The 23,112-nt window shown below is 36.6% G+C and overlaps 1 protein-coding gene across 2 annotated transcripts in view; it reads right to left on the bottom strand.

Annotated features, from left to right (window-relative positions):
• The window catches only part of Dhc64C (dynein heavy chain, cytoplasmic), a 1,460,071-nt gene that overhangs the window by 631,088 nt on the left and 805,871 nt on the right, over window positions 1-23,112 (bottom strand). For both annotated transcript variants that reach the window (XM_090376486.1, XM_090376487.1), the window contains exon 55: window positions 21,923-22,135. In XM_090376486.1, the coding sequence (XP_090232612.1) occupies window positions 21,923-22,135 (213 nt within the window). The remainder of the gene's footprint in view (window positions 1-21,922; window positions 22,136-23,112) is intronic.

Below are 23,112 nucleotides of genomic sequence, written 5' to 3' on the forward strand. Positions count from 1 at the left end.
TTCTCCTTGCTTCTTGGTACGTTGTGTTGTGTAATTCTGAATTAGTTTCTCATATTTCCATTTTTCACACATTTTTGAGTAGGCTGGGTAGGTTCCCCTTTACAGTTTGTACATTTCAAGGTGTTAGTAGAGCAAACTATAGTCCATGTTGTTTAGAACCACATTTTGCACAGTTTGCTGAGTTTCTGCATGCTATTTGTGAATGTCCAAATTTCTGACATTTGTAACATCACAATGGATTTGGTATGTACTGTCTTACTTGGCAGTTCAGATATCCTGTTTTGACTATTGGAGGTTTCGGAGTATTAAAGGTTATGATAAGAGTGCTTGTTGGAATTTATTTCCATCCGTTCGGATATTAATTCTCTTCACTCCTGTTACTCCTTGGCTTCTTAATTTTTCTGTGAGCTCTTCTTCAGACACGTTTAAGAGGTTCCACTCGGAGATCACTCCTCTGGAAAAATTCAGTGTGTTGTGTGGTGTTACAATTCTTCAAAAATTGTTGTTGCTAGCAACTTCTGGGAGTGTTTGGGACTTTCTACTTTCACTAGTGTGTCCTGGATCTCAAGCATCGAACCGACTTGGGAGATCCTACTAGACCCTCTAATGTTCCCTGAATTACGAACTAAGACATATGTCCTAATGTCTGATCTCCTGTCACAGGTATAACAATGTATGTCGGTATTTTTGGTGGGTTCATATCTGTCTTCTGTCTCTGTGTTTTCTGTATCATTACTTGGTAGGACTTTCTCTTGAAGTGCTGTAGTATTAATAGTTATTTTACTACTCATGTTTGCTCTTTTGGCCCTGGGAGTGTTACTTTCCTCTCCCAGGTTTCCAGCCATGCCACATGGAGGGAAGGGCAGTGCCACTTAGTGACCAAGTGGTCACTGTGTTAGTTAGATTAGTAAAAGTGAGAATAAGAGAAAAAATAAGAAAGGCGAGTTTCCTTTCTGTGTCTTCACTTACTAATTGTAAGGTAAAGAGTTGTTTCAGAAAAATAAAAGGAAGTTACCAATGAAAATTAAAGGAACTGGATACTTTTCAGAATGCACTATAAATCTCTGGGGCCAGTAACAGCATAGTGAAGACACAGTTAAGACTAAGTATTCTTCTATAGTCTGTTACCCCGATAAACACACTCTTCAAAGTTATGTAGGCTTGTTTCCCTAGCTTTATCTCTTCGCTCAATCAAGTCATTGCCATCCATAGAATGTACTGACCCAGACGGATGTCCTTGGTATTGAAAGAGGAATTTGTATCAAAAGTTAATTATGTAAAATTTAATCTTAAAAAAATTATAAACTTTAAATTTACATTACATAATTCAAATCAATAAACTATTACAGAAATTAAACTGTTACCAAAACTTTATCCACTAGTAAATTGAAATTTATGCTACCAAAGTTATCATTAAGTATTTAACTTAGCAGAAATATTTTAGAAAAGTTAAGGATTAAATTGGAGAATACTGTAGAAATTGATTTCACAATATTCATCATCATTCTACTCTTCCATTTGGCATGGGTTGAGTCCCTATTTAGATATCGTCCTCCATTGTTGTCGATCTCTTGAACCATTTGTTGATAACTCTGAAAGCCTGTGTTTTCCTTTAGGCATTGGAGCCATTCTCTTTTGGGCCTTCCTGGTGTTCTCTTATCTCCAATTGTTCCTATCAGTACTAACATTAGGCAGCCTGTGTTGTTTCATCCGGTTCACACGTCCAAACCACTGAAATTGTTTCTTGTAGATCTGCTCTATTATTCTGCGTTCAAAATTTAGATCTCTTCATTAGTTTTATGTTCTCTCCAATTTGTTTTGTTGATTTTCCTTAGACATCTCATTTCAAATGACATTATTTTTTGCTTTTCTTTCTTATTTATTCTCCAATTCTCTGATTCATAAGTTGCTGTGGGTATTTTTTTCATGTTTGTCCATCCTATGTTCAGTCTGTGATTAATTTGGTCAATATTACTTAGGTTTCCAGTTGTTAGAGAGGCCAGGTAAACAAATTTTTGTACTTGTTCTATTTGTTGATTTTGGATGTTTATGTCTTCTATGTTTTTTCCGATTTGCATTACTTTGGTTTTATTTATATTAATATTAATTCCATAATTGTTGCTTGCTTTATCAATGTTTGTTAATATTTCTTTTAGTTGTTCTTTGGTTTCTGTTAAAAATCACAATATCATCAGCATATTTTATGTGGTTTATATTTTTTCCATTTATTATTGTGCCTCTTTTTTCTTCAATTGATTTCATTAGTTCTTCTAGGTAGATATTAAATAGATATGGAGATAAAGGGCATCCCTGCATGACTCTTTTCTCAATTTCAAATTTCTGTTTTAAGGTTGTTGAATTTTACTATTGCTCTTGTATTTTTGTAGAAATTGTTTACAAACATGATTATTTCCTGATCAAGTGGGATTTTTTGTAGTTGCTTCGTTAAATTTTCTGTTTACAGAGTCAAATGCCTGCTTGAAATCGATAAAGAACAGATAAAGAGTTTCCTTCTTATTCCAAGATTTTTCTGCAATGATGTTTAGTGTGAATATTTGGTCTATTGTTGATCTGTCTTTTCTAAATCCTGCTTGTTCTTCCCGTATGGTTTCTTCATATGTTTTAAGTATCCTATTTTGTAAGATCCTTCTATTTTATATATATATGCTTTAAAAGGGTAATGGGTCTATAATTCTGACAATTTTCTTTATCTCCTTTTTTGTGATAGTTGTATTATTCCACTTTTCCAGTCTTCTAGTATATCACTTGTAAATAAAATAAGATTAAACAATTGTGTGAGTTGTTTTAACACTGCACCACCTCGGAATTTCCATAGTTCTGCTTGGATCATTTCCAGGTGCCTTGTCATTCTTCATTTGGCTAATTGCTTTCTGAACTTCTTATTTTGTTATCGAGGGTGCTTTATCTCTTCTATTATCTAAGGCAAGAGCGTTTTTTCCTTCCCCTTTGAACAGGGTTTGGTAATATTCTTTCCATATGTTTTTTAATTTCTTGCGTGTTTCCAATTTTTATATTGTTTTTATTTTTCATCATCAGTGTTTTCGGAATGTATGTTTTAAAGAGTTCCTTTACAACCCAGTAAGTTTTTAGAGTTGTGACATTTATTTGCCTCTTCTTTGCTTTGTCTACCAACCATTTCCTTTTAGCAACTTTACATAGGGTATCTATTTTGTTTTTGAGGGATTTATATTTTTCCCATTTTTCTTGACAATTTTCTTTGTTTAGGAGGTTTTTCATTTGTATTTTTTCTGTCCATACATCTAAAATTTCTGCTGTAATCCAAGGATTATTTGGTTCTGGTTTTGTTCCCAAGGTATCTAAGGCTGCATCTTTTGTCATTTGTTTAGTTTTCTCCCATATATTTTCCACAGATAATGAATAGTTTTTTAATTTTTCTTGTAGTGTTTTTTCCCATAAATTTCCTATATTTTATCTTATTCAAATCGTGATATATTTAATGTTGCTCTATTGTACTTTGGCTTCGTATTTTTAAATTTCCATTTAATTGTTGCTGCTAACAGTTCATGTTAGTTCAAAATCTGTACTTCTAACAGTTTTAACATTTTGAATGGATGATTTCCAGTTGTTATTTTTTAAAATGTAGTCGATACAGTTTTTTGTATTTCCATCTGCTGATGTCCATGTAATTTAATTTATCTATTATTTTTAATCCATGTATACTCATGTTGAGAACTGTGATAGAACAGTATGTTGGTGAGGAACAGTTTATTTTCTTTGCAGTATTTCAAGGGTTCTCTTCGTTCATTTCTATTTCCTATCCCGAACTTTCCTAATAAGTCACTGAAATCTGTCAAAAAGCCTCCAACTTTTACGTAAAGTCTCCCATTATTATTAAAATATCTTTTTTGTTTGTGTTATCTATGGTTTCTTGCAGGTCTGAATAGAAGGCAGCTGTCTCTGCATCATCATGTGAGGAGTCTGGGGCATATACCTGGATTATTTTTATGAAGATTCCTTTTTATTTACTTTTATTCTTAAACTTATCATTCTTGAGCTGTGTGAGCGAATTTAATAGATATTTCTTTACTATGAAAGCGACTCCTCTATGTATGTTGTCTTTTCTCCCTGAGTAAAATATTCTTCCTTCTGTCATACCCAGAAGGTCATATATAACATTCCTACGATAACCCATTTGATCTTTTTCAATTCTTCTTCTACCAACTTTATTTTCCCGGGCTTGTAAAGGGATCTTATGTTTAGTGTTGAGAGATACATTTGAGTTTTGGCTGACCATCTTGACAGCTGTTCTCCATGGTAAGAACAGCCGCGTCGGTTACTCCAAACACGGTAGCATGACTATTTTCTTACAGTGACTGAGATCCATAGGGTTTAAGGCAGATAATGCAGCCGGCTTACAAAGGATTGCTCTTACGAAGAAAGGCTTAAGTTTTGCAAATTACAGTGTCTGGAGACTAGGCACCTGCGACGTGATCTGATTGCCATTCCTCTGCTGCACAGTCCACAATTTAGGAAGAGTAAGAGACTTCCACCGTTGCTGAAGATAGATTCCCCATCTTCACCTGTAACCCAGACAGAGGCCCATCCCAGGTAATGTCGGCTGGAGCCAGCCAAGCCCAGTGTTTTTTTATATGAGGTATGCTCCTGCCCCCTTCTCCTTTCTCATCCAGGCTTGGGACCGGCAATGGCGGAAAATTACCGCAATAAAATATATAAAATTGTAGAAATTAAATTTAAACAAAAAATTTTTCCTACCAGACACCTGATGTTAATTCCTTTCAATTAAGCCACCACACCCTTAACTCAAAGCATACCCACAGCCAAATCTCATTGTCAAGATCTGTCTGGGACTATGTTTATTGCAGGAAGCAAATACATGGCACAAGTTGAGGACGAACCCCACTGCAACATAAACTTCTACTTCTTCTGAGTTCTAATGTGTTCAGCTGAACACATATGAAAGGGGTTATGGTTGCCCACAAGGACTGCAACTCCTCCATGGGTGGAGAAACCCATTCCTGCACTTTCAGATGGCAGTAATGTTCTAAACGACGGGGTCATCTTTTCAATTTAAATACCTTTCCTACAAACAGAAACAGACAGCTTCATGTTTATGCAGGAGAATTTTTGACATTCTCTATATTTAATCAAATGGTTCCATTTAAGCATTTAGCTATTAATACTTGGGCTTACTAGATCCATTAGCTAGCTTCTGAAGTGATGTTGGTTTTGATTTACCTGATTTGGTTTTGATTCTACATTTAGGAAATACAGGACCCCAGTATCTATATCTTCCTCAAAATACAGACCCAAGATAGAATAATCTGAAGTTTTCTTTTCCTTACTTAGTTCCACTGAATCCCATATCTCACTAATAACAGGCTGTGTGTGTGTGTGTGGGGGGGGGGTTCTTTAGATGCTACTAATTTGATTGGTTTTCAGTTGTTGTTGTGACTTTCTTTTCATGTGCTATATGATTGCATCAACAAGTAGTGGGCACATGGGATAAAAGATTTCTGTGGTTGAAATGAAATATCAGTTTGGGTTAATTCCAAACTGATATTTCATTTCATTTTGAACACTTGTGCAAAACCACTTGAGAGTAAGATTTACCATTATTTACTGGTGTTATTACCTGTTTCTTTGCCTAACTACATGGGATATTTTGCTCTATCTTTATTTTCTGATTTGTTTCTCACCTTTCCACCAGTGGAATGCCCTTCGGTTGGCAGGGTCTTCATCACAACAATTTAAGCAAGGCAGTTTTGAGGCAGATCATTTCTTGTTGTCATGTTCCGTCACCCATCATGAAGCCCTAGAGGATAGTGTGTGTGAACACAAGTGGAATGCCAGAATTATCAAGATACTATATCCAAACATCCAAGGCTGGCTTTAGGGTAAGGCCAAGCAGACATTGGCCTAGGGATGCCAATGCTCTCATATTTTAGGATTTATAAATATTAACGATAGTACTGGCAAAGAATGGCACACAAAATATTTAAAGTTTTACAAAAGTACGATCTTTCACTGAGTGATTTAAGAGGTCAAGTATACGATGAGAGCTCAAACATGTATGGTGTATAAAGTCACATACTATCCTCATACCCAAGAGTATTCTTTGTACTAAGCTCTTTGCATTCCTTGAATTTAGTAATAAATGAGGCAGCAAGTTGTGTTGAAGCCATTCATTTTTTGAGATTATACAGCATCTTCACACTTTTTCTCATCATCTCCACAAAGGTGGAATGTTTTAAAGCAATATATTAAACGGTTAACCTTAAAAGCACTTAGTGATACCAGACGGGCCAGTCATCTGGAAGCACAAAACTGTTGAGATACCAATTGGAAGAAATAATTGAAGCGTTAGAAAATTTTTTGAATGGGCAACAACAACAACAGAAAAAATTAAATCTGAAGCAAGCTCTTTATTAAAGAATATTGCAAATTTTAAATTTATCTGTTCATTAATCATTTGGCACGATGTATTAGGCAACAAGTAAAGTTTTACAAGAAATCAGCTTATATTTGACAAACACAAATTTCAATTACTAGCTCGTTGAAACATCTTCAAGGTTACAGAATTGAAGAGAAGTTTGAAAATGTCATAAAGGAAGCAGAAAAAATTGAAAACAAATTGGTGATTAAAAAAGATTTCAAAAAAAAAAAACGTAACTTTAAGGAGAAAGGGAATGCTTACATATGAAAGTAATGATGAAACTATACCTAATGAAAAAAAAAAAAAAATTAATTTTTTTATAACATTCAAGCCAATACAATAAATGCCTAAAGGATCATTTTGATTTAATGATGAAACAATGTTAATTTCAATATATTATGTTATATAAATAAATGCAAGAAGATGGATGACAAGGAAAAAGATATATCGGGAAGAGATTTAGTTCATGAAATGAGATACAAAGTTCTTATCCTTATGAAGAAATATCACCTAAAAATCGTTGAATTCCTTTGGGAAAAAAAATTTTCCTTCACTACCAAACTTGTTTAGAGCTATACGCATTTTGTTGACATTATCTGTTTCTGTGGCCAGAAGGGAATTTTTCAAAGTTAAAATTAACTAAATTGATGCTAAAATTAATAAAAAGACATTTAAGGACAACAATGACTCAGAAAATATTGGATGGATTATCAGTGCCATCAACTGAATGGATTTTTTTGGAAGAGCTTGATTTGGAAAGTATGATAATAAATTTTACAGCTGTAAAAGCTCAAAATTTGCTTTAAAATTCTAATTGTCAAAGGTTTTAATAAATTTTGTCAACTGTTAAAAAGTTCTGTTTTTTGATATACAAATCAAACATCATTTGATTTGTATATTGTATGCTTGTGAGAGTCCGATTTTCTTTTTCGTTTGAATAAAAGTTTTTATGAAGAGTTTTTTTTTTTTTTTATTTAGTGTTATATTGCATATAATTTACTATTTGTAACTAAATAAAATGTAAAATTAATCATTCTAAAAAAATCAAAATCTTTGCATCGGCAGGACGGACACCATCAGTCAATGTGGCCTGGAGGGGCCATATACTCTTGAGCCAGCGCTGCATACATATCTTGACCTCTCAGGACCTAACGGAAGAGTACAGCTGACGCTAGAAAGCCAACTTACCAGCTGACTGATCCTGAAACAGGACTTCCCATTTGTCTGAAGTTTGTTTGTTATTTGGAGCATTAGCAACTAAGGCCATAATGCTCCGGGAATATGCGGTGGTCATTGCCTTGACCTTTCCGCGTCCTCTGTATTTGGTGGTGACGAGCTCGAACCCCGGTCTAATCAAGAAGCATGTGCTATTTGTCTGAAGCAGGGACCAAGGTGGTGTATTAAGGCTAGGCTACTCAACCACCAGGTTGGCCCTTTCCAACAAGTTCATGGTAATCTAGAATTGCTAGATTATAGCAATGTTCTAGAACCTATAACTTGAATAGGCAGAAGCATCTGCAGTCCAACTTTCCTACTAGGGATTTCACTTGACAATTCTGTCTCCATTTCGCCTACTCATGTTCTTGGCTTTCTACCATGCCATTAGCCAAGTGTTCAAGGACAGGTGTGAGGAATGGGTCCCAGTGAGCTGGTCTGTACAGCCAGCACTGCCATGGGAGATCACCCTCACCACATGCAGTTACCCACATTGAGGGTCTCATATATGGAAAATGGGTGGGGCAGCCTACCTTTATCTATTTTAACCATCCATTTTGAGCCTTTACAAGTGAACAAAAGTCTGATCAAGCAATTACAGTTTTGATGTGCTTGTTCCAGTAATCCAGCTAACCTGTAATGTCCACCAGATATGCCAAAGTGGCATCCATACTGAATTCAAAATATGAATTCACATAAAAATGAAAATATTTAGATGTTTGGTCTAAGAATATTTTAATTTCACTCAAAAACTGGATGATCATAATTTGATGTTTTATGGTGCAGTAACCCAGGGCATGTTGAGTCAACCAAGATTAAGATTAAAACTGATAGGTCACCACATCAAAATCTATATAAACAGAGGCAATAAAAATTAAAAAATACCATCAAGTAACACACACACACACACACACACACACACACACACACACACACACACACACACACACAGGGTGTCTCAAAAAGTATCTAAAGGAATGCGAATCGCATAGGAACCCATAACCGAAAATGTCACTGTAAGTCGGCTCACGGCACTGTTAATCAGTTCGCGAGAGGGAAAATTTCTGGTTTACTCATTCAAGTAGTAGTCGCCGCACGAAGAGCATGCATCGATATACGAACTGTAAGCTGGCAGACATGCACTTAATGTATGGATTAGCAGAGGGCCCACACGGTGTGCACCCCCATGCAGCACAACATCACTTCGCAATAAATGGGTAGGCAGGTATGGTCGGTAACTGCTTAGTCGGCCCATACCTGTTACCATCCCACATGAACTCCGCTAAATATCAGATCTTTCTTGAACAAGTTCTACCAGGGTTACTTGATGTTCCAGCAAACGTGAGACGCAACATTTGGTTTCAACATGACGGGGTGCCTGGCCATTATGGAAGGCGTATTCGTGATCATTTGAACAGGCGTTTTGGGCATCGATGGATTGGCCGTGGTGGACCCGTTGCCTGGCCCCCCATGCTTACCTGATTTATCGAGCCTTGATTTCTTTCTGTGGGGGCCCTCAAATCTATCGTGTATGAATCGCCTGTGGAGATGGAAATGGATCTCGTGGCAAGACTCGTCTGCGTTGCTGTCAAAGAAACTCCAGGTGTGTTCGACCGTGTCCGCCAATCCATGGTGCGTTGGTGTCACGCATGCATCGCATCTCATGGTGGAACCTTCGAGCATCTGTTGTAACATCATGAAATGCACCCATCTCGTACTCCCTTGTTAATATTATGTCAAATAAATGTTTGCCACTAATTACTATCTTGTGTCATTTCTGCTTCTTATGCCTCTGCTACTACTTTCCTGTGACGTTTCCGGTTATGGGTTCCTATGCGATTCACATTCCTTTAGATGTTACCTACCTCCCCTAAATGTTTGTACCAATATTTTTGAGACACCCTGTATATATATATATATCCAACATTTAGTAAGGCTGCTGTTTGGGGTTTAATGGCGCAAGAGCAACTTCGGTCATATTGCGCCTGTTCAAGTTTTGTTATTTCCTGTTATGCTGATTTGACATATTAGATATGATTGGTTATGTTTATTAAACTGAGGTATGAAAAGAGTTCGCTGACATTTGATTTTTCTCCATAATGAGTTCAAGGCTTAATGGCTCATTCGAATGTAATTTGAAAGCTGATTGGCAGGCAATTTGGTATCGTGGACATTCTATGATGATGTGCTTCACTGTTAGTGTGGTCAGACACTGAGGGCATTGTGGAGGATAGTCTTGCATTAAGAGTGTGTTAAATTTGTGTGGCCGATGCGAAGCCGGGTGAGGATAACCTCTTTGTGTCTGTTTGATTGAAAACTTGATTTCCAGGATTTCTGCTGTTGTTCGATTTGGTATAATTTATTGTTTGTTTGGGATTTCCAGGTCTGCTTCCATATATTTTCAGAGGCTTTTCGATTGACGTTTTTAAAGTCAATAAGCGGTATTTTATGCAAGTGAGAATTTTCGTTAGATGGATGTTTTGCAGCATCGACTGCCAAGTATTCCAGAATGTCCAGGAAACCAAATGAATTTGACTCTTTTTTTTTTCCTTAAGGTGTGATAAGGAAAGAATTTTTCTTACATACGGACGAGATGGATGATCTGTCATTAAAGCATATATTGCACTTACCGAGTCTGTGTAAATGATACTTTTTATGAGAGAAGTTTTGGCAATGTGAGCTAGGGCAAGCTAGGGCGTATTGCAAACAATTCAGCACTATAGATACTGCACTCTATTGGAAGAGAGTGTGAAATTTTGCAGTTTGGCAATACGACTGCAGCACCAACGTGTGCATCCGTCTTGGATCTATCAGTGTACAGATGAGAATAGTCAGAGAATTGCATTACATAAGAGGAATCTAGCTGTTTTATATGTTGATTTGGGATACTGTTTTGTTTCCATTTTAGAGGACCATGTCATAGTCAACTGAGCTGTTTTCCCACGGTGGAAGGGATGTGGGGGTAACTTGGTAGATTTTATCCATACTTAAGTTCAATTGTGAGAATATTTATTTTAGTCAGATGCCTGCAGGTTTGCATATAAGGTTTCCCATTTCGGTTTATACAGATATTGCCATGTTGAATGTCCAGGAAGGCTTTGAACTTTCGCAGCAAAGTTCAGAAGAAGAACTTGTCTATGAAGACTGAGTGGGAGTTCATGGATCTCTGTGTATAGACTATACACAGGTGAGGTACGAAAGGCTCTGGAAACAATACGTAATGCACTGTGATGAATTGGATCTAACCAATTCAAGACACTTTTCCTAGCTGAGGAGTAAATGGGAGAACCATAATCTAATCTGGACCTTATCATTGCACAAAAAAAAGTGCAAAACGAGTAACGATCAGCCCCCCCAATCATGGCTGATATTGCTCGTAGAATGTTAATTTCTTTAAGCACATGGTACGTAAATATTTTATGTGTTCTAGGAAATTTAATTTGCAATCCATTATTAGTCCTAGAAGGCGGATACTACGTTTGAGTGGGATTTGTTGATTGCTTATTCTTAGTTCTGGATCAGGATGCACCTTTCATTTTCAGCAAAAGTGTATTGCCACTGTCTTTTGTGCTGAGATTCGATATCCATTATATTTGATACCAGGACTCTATTTTGTTAATAGTACATTGAAGCTGCCTCTCGATTGTCCACATATTCTGTGAGTGACATGATATTGTGAGGTCGTCGGCATATAGGTAGGTTTCTACTGTTGCTGGAATAACTTCTGTTATAGGGTTGATTTTGATAGCGAAAAGGGTTGCACTCAGGACTGAGCCTTGAGGGACCCCTTATTCTTGTTTGTATATTAGAGACTGAATATGATGGTAGTGGACTTAAAGTTCTTTTAGACATGAAATTCTGAAGGAACTTTGGTAGATGGCCTCGAGGTCCTAATTTGTGCAATTCATGAAGGATACCATATCTCCAGGTAAGTAAGGGTGTGTCTAATAGATAAACGATTTCATAATATTACATAGGAGGATCATCAGCCCTTGGCACAAATGCAAATGGCACAGAAGAATATAAAAAGATGTATGAATGAATGGAAAAAGATAACTGTGTGCTATGCAGGATCAAGCTAAACTACTTCCTGAGCAGTCTATTTGGCTATAGTTGGTATGGGGCAGCGGTTCCCAGCCAGTGTTCCAGGGGGTTCACACTAAAAATTCTGCAATGGCAGCTGATTAGATTTACATAGGTAAATTATACAATATAATTAATAATAAATAATAAAGTAAAATTAAATAAAAAGTAAAGAATTGGCAAAGAAAGAAACAATGTCTCCCACAATTCCTTACTATCTTACAGTATATCATGTATATATGTTTTTCCATATATACATATATATATGAATATATATGTATATTTATTCTTATATATATGAATAGATGTTTTTCAAACTATTTTTTTTTTTTTTTTTTTTTTTTTCATTCTAAAGGACTTCTCTTTTTTTTATAACCTATAGTACTTAGTCATGTGCATGGTTTGAAGGTTGAAAAGATGAAAGAAGATGCTTGCTGACATTACACGTGAACTTCTGTTGATTGTAATTTTCTGGAAATACAAAGGGAATACAAAGGAATACAATGTACAAAGGGAGCTTGTTCCAGAAAACGGAAGAAAGGAAAAGTTGGTTCTGTGAGTTTGAAGATGGACAGTAAATGGATGTTTACCGGTTGTGGCACGTGTTCAGATTGCTTTGAAAGAGAGAGTGGGAATTATAGAAGCCAAGTCAGAAGAACAGTGCCCATGCAAGTATCTATAGAAAAGGCATGCAACCGAAACAAAGTCTATGAGACAGAGAGTGGATAGACTTAGAGTTGAGAGATTAATTTAAATGGAATCTAGAAGCCTGAGAAAGGTTTGGAGGCATCCCGGTTGTGGAAACAAATATTTTGCGATTTCCACAGAGTCAACTTTTTTGAAGAAAAGTAATGCCGAGAGCAAAAGAGAAAACCCAGTTTTTTAGATGCAGAGGAAACAGTGTTTGTAGTGTGCTTTATGCCAATAGAGATTAGAAGTCGGGGCAATCCCCAAAATCTCACATAGAAATTGTCATGGAAGACAAGCATAGGAACAGAAGAATCCTTTTTGGGAGATATAGGACAGGACTGGGTTTTAGAAGGATTGAAATTAAGTTATATTTGTCCACTGGAGAATTATCTGGAGATCGGCATTTAAGGATTTGGCAGTGGATACTCGAGAAGTTGAAGCTGTTTGAGCAGGGCAAGTTTCTCAAACTGGAAGGTGGAATGCAATGTGCTATTGTTGGAAAAAATATGGACAGCATTTTCGGTCAGTGTAAGAAGGTCATTAATATACAATAGGAAAAGACTGGAACTGAATCTTGTGGAATACCAGCATTGTAAGAAAAGTTAGAAGACAGAGAGCCGTCTACCATCACCCTCAGTGAGCGGTCAGAGAGAAAACTGGATACTCAATTACAAAGAACAGATGGCAAACCATAGGATGGAAGCTTATTTGAAAGACCTTTATGCCAAACAAGATCGAAAGCCACTGAAATACCATGAGCAATGGCACGAGTTTCACCAAAGTTTTCCACTGAATTTGTCCATAGATTGATAATATAAGCCAGAATATCACCAGTGGATCGACGCTGATGGAATTCATACTAGTGATCATTGATCAGATTAAATATTTCCAGATAGTTTAGAGTTGGCGGTTAATTGATTTCTCCATTACTTTGGAAAGAGCAGAAGTAATCACAATGGAAAGAGGAGAAGTAATCACGATAATCAGATGGAAGGGATTTTTCACCCATTTTTAGGAACTGGCTGGATATGAGCAAATTTCCAAGCAGAAAGGAAAAAAAAAAAAAACCCCTTTGGAATAAGAAAGTGAAACAAGACGACAAAAAACAGGAATAAGTTCAGGGGCACAGGTTTTCGGAACAAGCGAAGAAATACAGTCAGGACCTGGAACTTTCTTAGCATCAGATTAATTAAAATCCTTCTGACATCCTTTTGACAAAAGATCACAGGAGACATGAACGGACTGTACCGGGACTGGTTTGAGGTGATTTATCAAGATCATCAATACATGAGTTGAAAGAGAAACAGGATGCTAGCAGGTCAGCTTTATCTTTGGTGATGTGGCAACAGAGATGGGCAAAAATTGCAGCAAATAGCTTTGACAAGAGACTAGACTGCTCGGCTGCGATCTGAACAAGAAGCAAGTTTTTTTACTCTTAGCCTGTTATAAATCTGGTTTGGACTGATTAATAACTGCTTTACAAAGAACAAATAAATAACAATTTTTATTATTACGCAATGTCGCTTATAAAAACGTGGTACTGGAAATATTTTATAATAAAAATTCATAAATATTATACAATTTCAGAGAATATGAGCTTAGTGGTTTGCATTAAAAATATTATGTTGAACGGGGTTCATGAGTCAAAAAACACTGGGAACCGCTGGTATAGGGGAAAGCCATGTTTAATCTTGGGAACTGCTAATTTGGCTGTGGCACCATCCAATTCATGAGAGAGAGAGAGAGAGAGAGAGAAGAATGCATCACCTGCTGAAGTTGAGACAGGAATGGAAAGAGTACTATATCTCATCACTGATACAGCCTGCAATGCACTTAAGGAATCTGTGTAATGGGCAATTAAGAGATTCTGCTATCCTTTCCAAATGCTTCTTTACAAAGAAGGGCAGCATTCTCCCTATGGGCTTTTTCACTTGTCAAGATGTTGGACCTTATAACTTCATTTATCTGTTTTTTTTGTTGAAGTGATGTATCTGAGTCATTTACATTTCTTTGGACCTTGATGGGAACACATGATTAGGATTATCATGAAGCTTTTATTTTTCGATCAGGCTATCTAATGCTGTCATGATGCTAAGGCTATCTAAGCACCTTAGATAGCCTTAGAATCATAACAGCGCACCTTAACCTTCTCTCAACCTGAATTCTGTCCATTGGACAACAAAAGAAAGGATGGCATTCACACAGTTGATGCTTATTAGGCAAATGCACTAATCAAATGAACCTGGGAACCCCATCACAAGATTTCTTGTCAAAACTGGGGGTTGAAGAAGTGGAGAGTCTCCCCCTCCCAATTTCCCATAGTTTGTAATGCAGAACAATTTGGATTCCTGTAATGTCAGTCTATTGGTCCTCCTAATCTGGACTAACTAACCAGCAGCATCAATGGAAGGTCCCATCACCATATGAAGGTGCCCATGTGAAGGGGCTTGGGAGCTGTAAAAAATAGTTTCTTACAATACCATGACTCAGGAAACAAACTTCAGCACAGTATGATATAAAGAAAAAAAAACTTAGTTTCAACAGCAGAACTGGCTCAAATGCTTAAGTACAAAAATTGAGTGAAGACAGTTTATAGTGTGCAAATCACAGCATTCATAAACCTCGGCTGGTTGCAACTTTTTGCTAGCAAAAATCCCTTGGTTGGTTACATTAAGGAAAGGAGAATGATAAGAAAATAGCACTTTTGCTACTTCTTTTTTTTTTGCAATGTGTCCGTCAAGCCACAATTGTACAGCCTGCATTGCTAATAACACTGTTTGTGTATTAGCAGGCATATCAAAACACCTTCCAAGCTTTTGGGGAACATATGTTATGCCAGATATGAAGATCTGCAGGATATTTTGTTTCAAAGAAGCTTTTTTTGCAAAAAAAAAAAAAAATAAATGCCTCAAATAAAAATCAGCAGTTTATTTTAACTAGTGGCTTATTTTATTCCTTAGTTTGGAAATTGCTAACCCTTTTCAGCCACACTTAATCTCCAAAAAATTGTGATTCAAATTGTGATATTACCAAACTTTCCTGAAAATTACTTCCATGCTTAGCTGTCCACGTAACTATCTGATTACATGCATGAATAGCCTTTCAAGAATTCGCACAACTAATAAAAGAATATTTCTGCACACTAATTTTTGCAGCTGACTGCATAGTTAGGTTTGACCAACAGTCACAATGGTATATGTATACACCTCATAAAATGCTAGTGATAGACTTGTAATGTCTCTTGAGATCTTACCTTCCTTCTGAAGAGAAACTTATGCTTTACAAATAAAACACACAGCCTTCCTGGTCACTTTCCCTTCATCACTGTAATAAGTAAATAGCAATGAAGAGAAGATTCTGAAAATTTGTTTTTTATATGATTGCAGAAGTAGTCACCTGTGATATTTTTGCTTTACTTTTTTTTCTTTTGAGAAGCTAATGTGATCATAACATACAGGAATTCCCTGACTTATGTAAGGGTTGCATTCTGCAGAACGCTACACAAGTTGGATTTTACGTGTCGGAATTTCCCTAAATAAGCATTTAGGGATATTCTGCACTGGCAACTATGCGCATTGAATTTGATAGAAGCAAAAATGAAATGTCCAACAAATATGTAAATAGAATTATTCAATTTTTTTACCTCATGTGCAGGAAAAATTACAAAATGTACAAAATTAGAGAGTGTAATTAAAGTGTAAAAAAAAATTAGAGTGTACAAAAGAGAGGAGACAGGCATAACTTCAGCAGGTTTAACCATTCAAGCATCATTGCCAGCTGATAAGCACACTGCCACGGAAGTTGAGGGATGTGGACATTTAGAAGGGGTATTTTCCAACACATCACAAAATTTCTCTGTAGCTGCAGAATTGGCACTGGTTCTTTCATACGCGCACTGTCCCTTAAAATAGTGGTCACTGTTAAAGCAGCAAGACCTAATTCTGTGCAATAGATGACAAACTTTGTCTTGCTTCATATTTCTTAATTAATCTACATTTCTAAATCAATTTTGTTTTGTTTCGTTTCCGAGCATTGCCAGCACTTGAACTTTCTATTGGTCGCTTTCCCTTCATCATTGTAAAAAATAAATAGAAACAAAGAGAAGATTCTGAAAATTTATTTAGGTGTTTTTATAGGATTGAAGGTTTCAGTGAAGGGGGAACACATTTCACCATAATAACGTAATCATCCACACAATTCCAGTTATCAGGATAATTGCAAATGCAATAAGATAGAGTTAACTACCCGTTTATGGTAGCGACTTCCAGAAATGTGTTTAGAAAAATATCACAAAGGCATTCAAAATTGATTCTTAAAACAGAACATATGATAATGATGAAAGTGTAGCACAATTTCCATCATTAAAATGACCTTTTAGAGATAAATAGCTTAGTTATATAGCAAAAATTTCCACTTCAAAGGTCTTGAAATAAATTACCAAAAAAAAAAAAAAAAAAAAACACAATATGTAATTGGGTTCACGTAACGATATTTTCACGGTAGCTCCATTTATTCCTATGGGATACAAAATATATTATCACGATTTTTTTTTTTTTAATTTGCACCAGGCGTCAAAAACTTACACAAAGTCGAATTTGCATAAGTTGAGTATTACTTAAGTCGGGGAGTTGTGTATATGGAAGAGAGGGAATTTGATGAATAGATAATTACTATAGCATTAACAGAGGCATAGGATGCAAAAAAACAGGCTTATACAACATCAGCAAAAAAAAAAAAAAAAAACACACACTTCCCATTTCAACTGTCCGTTCACAACAAATGTTTGTCTAGGTCTCCCTTCAATTTATTTAAGCTGTCAACTTCCATAATAACAGATCGAATTTTGCTCCAGCAATCAACCACCTGCTGGTTAACGGCAAATCAAACTATGCTAAATGGCAATTAAGTCCCCCCAGGCAATTAATGTGGGCAAGAGAAAATTCCATCAGCATAGAGCATGGTCAAATCATTCAAAACCTTATATACCTCAATCAGATCACCTCAAAGGTACCAAATGTCTAGACACTGCAATTTGCAGAACTTAAGCCTTTCTTCGTAAGAGCAACCCTTCATTCCAAATCACCAATCTCACTGCTCTGCTCTGTTCTGTTCTGTACTAGTTCCAGCAACTCAACATCCTTCCTAAAATGGGACCTCCAGGCTTATAGACAGTACTCAGGGTCCTGCAATTTGCAGAACTTAAGCTTTCTCTGTACTAGTTCCAGCAACACTACATCCTTCCTAAAATGAGGCCTCTAGGCCTATATACAGTACTCAAGGCGTGGCTTGACCATATCCTTATACAAGGGGATAATCACCATCTCCTTTCAATGCCAGAAAAATCCTTCCATATGACTGACAATACACAATGAGCTACTCTTGCAGACTGTCTGCATTGCTCTGAAAACTTCATATCTGACTACAAAATTACCCTCAGGTCTCTGTCATTCTCCACTACCCTGAGTTGATATGTTACTCTGGGGTTACTGCTACCCACATGTAGCACTTTAAATTTTTCAATGTTAAACTACAGTTGCCACCTCTCAAGACCATCTTCTCAATTTTCTGGATCCTGTTGCAGTATCGTACTGTCTTTAACAATCCTGCCAACTTTGTATCATCTGCAAACTTTAACATCAAGCCTGAAATACCCTCATCAATATCATTAATAAATACAGAAAACAACAATGGGCCCAACAATAAACCCTGAGGGATTCTCCACTAACGTTACTCCTTGAAGAGCAGTGTCCACTGATTATCAGTCTTTTCCCTTTCCCTATAGCAGCAATTTGCCCTTAATTCCATACTACTTAAATTTGTCCAGTAGTCTTCCACGTGCAACAGTATTAAAAGCTTTCCTAAAATCCAAGTAAGTTATCAAAATTATTGTTTTTTTTTTTTTTTTCATCCAGTTCCTTTGTTACCACACCATACTATCCAATCAAATTGATCAGACAAGACTTCCTTTTGACAAACCCATGCTGTGCCTGAGCTATAACTGAAGTCTTGTCTAGATGATCCTGCAGTGCTTCTTTAGCCAGTGCCTCCATTAATTTCCCTGGAACAGATGTTAAACTTACAGGTATGAAATTACTTGTGGCTCCCTTTGATTCTCCTTTGTGAATTGGGGTCACATTTGCACATCTCCAGCCCATGGATACCTCCCGTGAGTCCAAGGAAACTCTAATAATTATGGATAAGGGTTTGCTTACTTCCTTTGCTGCCTTCTATAGTATAACTGGATAAATCTCATCCACCCCAGGTGCTTTTCTTATGTTTAACTTCAACAATTTCTGTTATTACAAAATCATTCAGCACCATGTTACAGTTTGATAAACTTCTGACATTCCCCTCAGTGCATATCATGTCAATGTAGATGCAAAATACTCATTCAGTTTGTCAGTTACCTGAGCAGGATCATCAACAGTTGAACCATCAATATCAAGTGGACCAACCTGATTCATCGCCTTTCTTCTAGAATTTACATAAGTAAAGAACTCTCTGCTGTTTTTCTTTGCATCTTTTGCCAAAGATTTCTCATAATTTGCTTTGGCCTGTGAAACCTCCTTTGTAACTTCATTACAGACCAACATATATCTACTATAGGCTTCTGTGTAACCTGGCAGTTAATATTAATCCCATGCATTTTTCTTCTTTGCCACGAGTCTCATTAGTTCATCTGAGATCCAATTAGGCCTAAACCACGAACTATATTTCTTAGTTGGTATGAAAAGCCTAGTAGCTTCCAAGATTAATTCTTTTAATGCTTCCCACTTTGAATTTGCTGTTGGTAACATCATCAGTTGGTCCCACTGTGTAGAATTAAAAAACTGTCTGAGATGACTGTAGTCACCTTTACAACAGCAAAAAACCTTCTGTTTACCCCCGATGAGAGTTACATCTTTGAGTAAATTCCGCATCAGCACATTGTTATCAACTGTCACCTAGTGGGTCTTTTACCGGCAGATTCTTAGTGTCCGATAATCAATGGTGATAATGAGATCAAGAGTATTACTCCCTATGGTTGCCTTTCGAATGTTCTGCGGTAGAAAACAATCAACCATTAAATCCACAAAAGCTTTGCTAGTGTGCAAGTGACCAACGACAAGTTCCATTCAATATCTGGAAGAACCCGTTTTTTAAAACAATCTACTTTACTGGCCAACTCGAATTCTCTGTACAGTTATTCATTGTACTCAGTCATTAGGCCTATAACACACTTCTACTCTAAATTTTGCTTTCCCAGTGCTTATGTCACACCAAACTGACTCAACATTGCACTGGCCACCTTCGTTCAAGTGGATGCACTTCCTTAGATTTTATGTGTTTCTTAACAAATAGCATAACCCCTTGTCCCTTTCTATCCTATCTATCCTTTCTGTACACATTGTATTCCCCACACTGCAGTTACACTTTCCTTATATGTGTGACATGTTTCCGATATCCCAACAATATTCGCCTTTGGTGTTTTGGCCAACACCTCGAATTCATCAAATTTATTTACTTAACTCCTAGCATTGGTATATATGCAAGGAAACATACACCTGTTCCTATTCTTAGCTACCCCTAAGACAACCCATGTGTTTACTTGTACCGCAATGACTTCCAGCACTCTAAAATACCCTGGATCTTGTTTTACAGGCTGCTCCTCATTCCAATAAAAGCAGTTCAAGAATCACTTTTACCTCTGCCAGTAGCTACTGTTAATCTATTAGTCTTTGTAAACCCCCAAGCTAGTAGTTTTCCAACCCACCTAACACCATCTCGATAGCATCAGCAAATATTCCTGCACCCTTTCTATTTAAGTGTACCCCATCCATGTAGAACATGAGTCTCTTGATCCATCATGCATGGTATTAAAATTGCAGGCCGGTGAAGGCCGTTGTATGGTGTGGGGCATGTTACACTTGCAGGAACTTGGATCCCTAGTGTATGTGGAACAATGTATCGGTGGTCTCCGCCATCATCAACTGCTTTCTGACTGTGTCCACCCTACCACATTACACTTTTTCCAGAATGGCAATGTGTTTTCCAAGATTACAATGCGCCGAGCCATCGGGCACTTGTTGTGCAGGAATAGTTTGAGAAACAACAGTTCTGAATTCCAGCATATCGATTGGCCTCCAAACTCTACAGATATCAATATAGAGTATTTGTGGGACACTATGGAATAGCATATCAGACGTCTGGATACACCAATCACCTCCATACCTGCATTGCTGACTGCATTACACAGAGCTTGGATGGCCATACCTCCCGAACGCTTCCGACATCTTGTTGAATCAATGCCACATCGGATAGCTGCTGTAGTGAGGGTAAAAGGTCTACGAAATATTAGGTAGATCGTCATAATTCAGTGATCACTCAGTGTATATCAGTTGTAAATTCATACAAGTTAATATTTTATTTTTAGCATATCAGAGCTTTCAAGATTGAGATTTAACTTTCACATTGGATTCACAAATGGGAAAACAACTCTAATGACAGATCTATCAATAAGAGTACATAAGCAAATATCTGGGAGTGACTACTTTATTTCAAGTGCAGATTTACCAGATGCTGTTTCCATTCTTCGCTATCATCATGACATGCAATTTCTTATTTGTCGAGAGAGAGAGAGAGAGAGAGAGAGAGAGAGAGTTATCAATGAGTTTATCAGTGTTTATTCCCTGATGATTAAATAACAAGATTCTATATAAACTCAGTTTATGGTACTAATCACGTTTTCCAGACCATAAGATGCAGTTTCATTCTGATGGAAAATGTTACCTGTATATCTTACAGCCCAAAGTTATACCTTCATTAAAGGTTAAATCAAAACATGCAGATGGCCTTTAAAAAGTCTTGCTCTTTTAATGTGTGGCCAGTTCAAGTCACATGTAACAGAAGCAACAAGACAGACAATTGGTAATCAAAATTAATCAGTTAACCTATGATTCCAGGAGGCCTTCACCAAGACATACTACTGCTATTAGACATCACAACTAAACAAAGCCTTTAAAGCTTTCATGTGTGACAGGTAAACCAAATAACAATTTCATAGCAACAGGATGAATCAAGCAACGATCAATTAAAAAGTGTGCAAATGGGTGAAAAGTTTTTCAAGGAATATGGAATCTGCAATGTCAAGGAGCACAGTGAAGATGATGCACCATTGAAGAAAGTAAAGGGTTTAGCTGTAATATTATATGTACTGACAAGTGATGGCAGCAAAAGCCTCTAGCCATACAATGAGTAAAATCTGCATTCTACCTTTACATTCTGTTTAATATGCACCCATGCAATTCTGCTTCAAATTAATGTGATAAAATATTTAAAACATTTCCCAAAATTTGCCTTCTAAGGTGTGGGCATCTTATCAACTGGGAAATATTAAGGAAAATTATAAGTTCTGCCCTCACTATTTGCTAAAATAGTGAGGGCAGAACTTATGATTAGAGAACAATAAATAAATTGGTACCTAAATGAACAGCGATTTCATAATCAATTAATCCTCACCTGCTGAGTGAACCACTTGTACAATTCCTCATTAGAGTCCAACATAAAGCCCTCTCTCTGAGACCCTTCCTTGCATTGTGTCATTAGTGTGGTAAATTCGTCTCCTTCAAACAAACCTGGGACTTCCCCATTTGCAAGCAAAGTGTTCATACGTTCCAAGAAACTTGAATCAAGTACATTAGACTCATCAAGAATAAAAGATATTTTTTCATCCTATAGCAGGTAAAGCAAAGAAAAAAGAAGCAAATGCGAATTACAGTAAGCTCTAAAAACAATTTATACCATACAACACTTAATTTAATATAAGGTGACCTCATACTTGATACATATTCAGAGAAAGAGAGATGGGAATGAAGTCATGCAAAACTGGATATCCTACATTTCTTTAATTAAAAAGATTCACAAATTTTGCACAAACTCTTCAGAAGGTGGAGCTTATTAAGTTATTAATAATTATTAATCCTCCTTAATGTGGATTACTAGCAAATAGATTGAATGCTACTTTATCACATATTAAAAGTTTACATCAAAAATGCTTACTGTGTATGTGAATGTATGTTTCCTCAAGGCTATGGCACACATTCAAGTTAATAAGAATGTTTTTTAAATGATGACGAAGTGTAACCTGCTGCAACAAAAGTGGTAAAGATGGACACACAAAAATACTTCCCAGATTATTTCCAACAACTTGAAACTTTTGATGTAAAGGTCTTGCTGCAGTTTAAAAGGAAACATTATTTAATGGAGCACAAAATTTTGAACAAGATCTTTAAAAATACAAATAGCCCATAACTATTTCAGATTCTTTGTGGTTCAGAGAATCTGTCTTTTTTGCTGCCTTACCTAATATGAAATTTACTCAGTTGTTTTTTGATGCAAGGGCTACTTAGGCCATATTGTACTATTCAACATTATTAATGTTTCACTGTCATAATAGTGACTGTTATGACATCAATCTAAAACGATCATAAAATTTTATCTGTTTAATAAAGTGTAAAAATTCCAGCAGATTAGCATCGTTATCTATGGTGTGGTAGAGTGTCAGGAGTTCTTTAAAATTTGGAAAAAAGCTAAATGAAACTTGGCGGGCAGTGGTGTACAAGATACACTCAACAAGAATATGTTTCATCGTAAGAGGAGAGTTGCACTGTGTGCACTGCAGAGGATCATTACTTGTGAGGAGATAAAGC

Source organism: Mastigoproctus giganteus, chromosome 6 (genome assembly GCF_048544385.1).
Source record: "Mastigoproctus giganteus isolate SK-2022 chromosome 6, ASM4854438v1, whole genome shotgun sequence".
NCBI lineage: Eukaryota > Metazoa > Arthropoda > Arachnida > Uropygi > Thelyphonidae > Mastigoproctus > Mastigoproctus giganteus.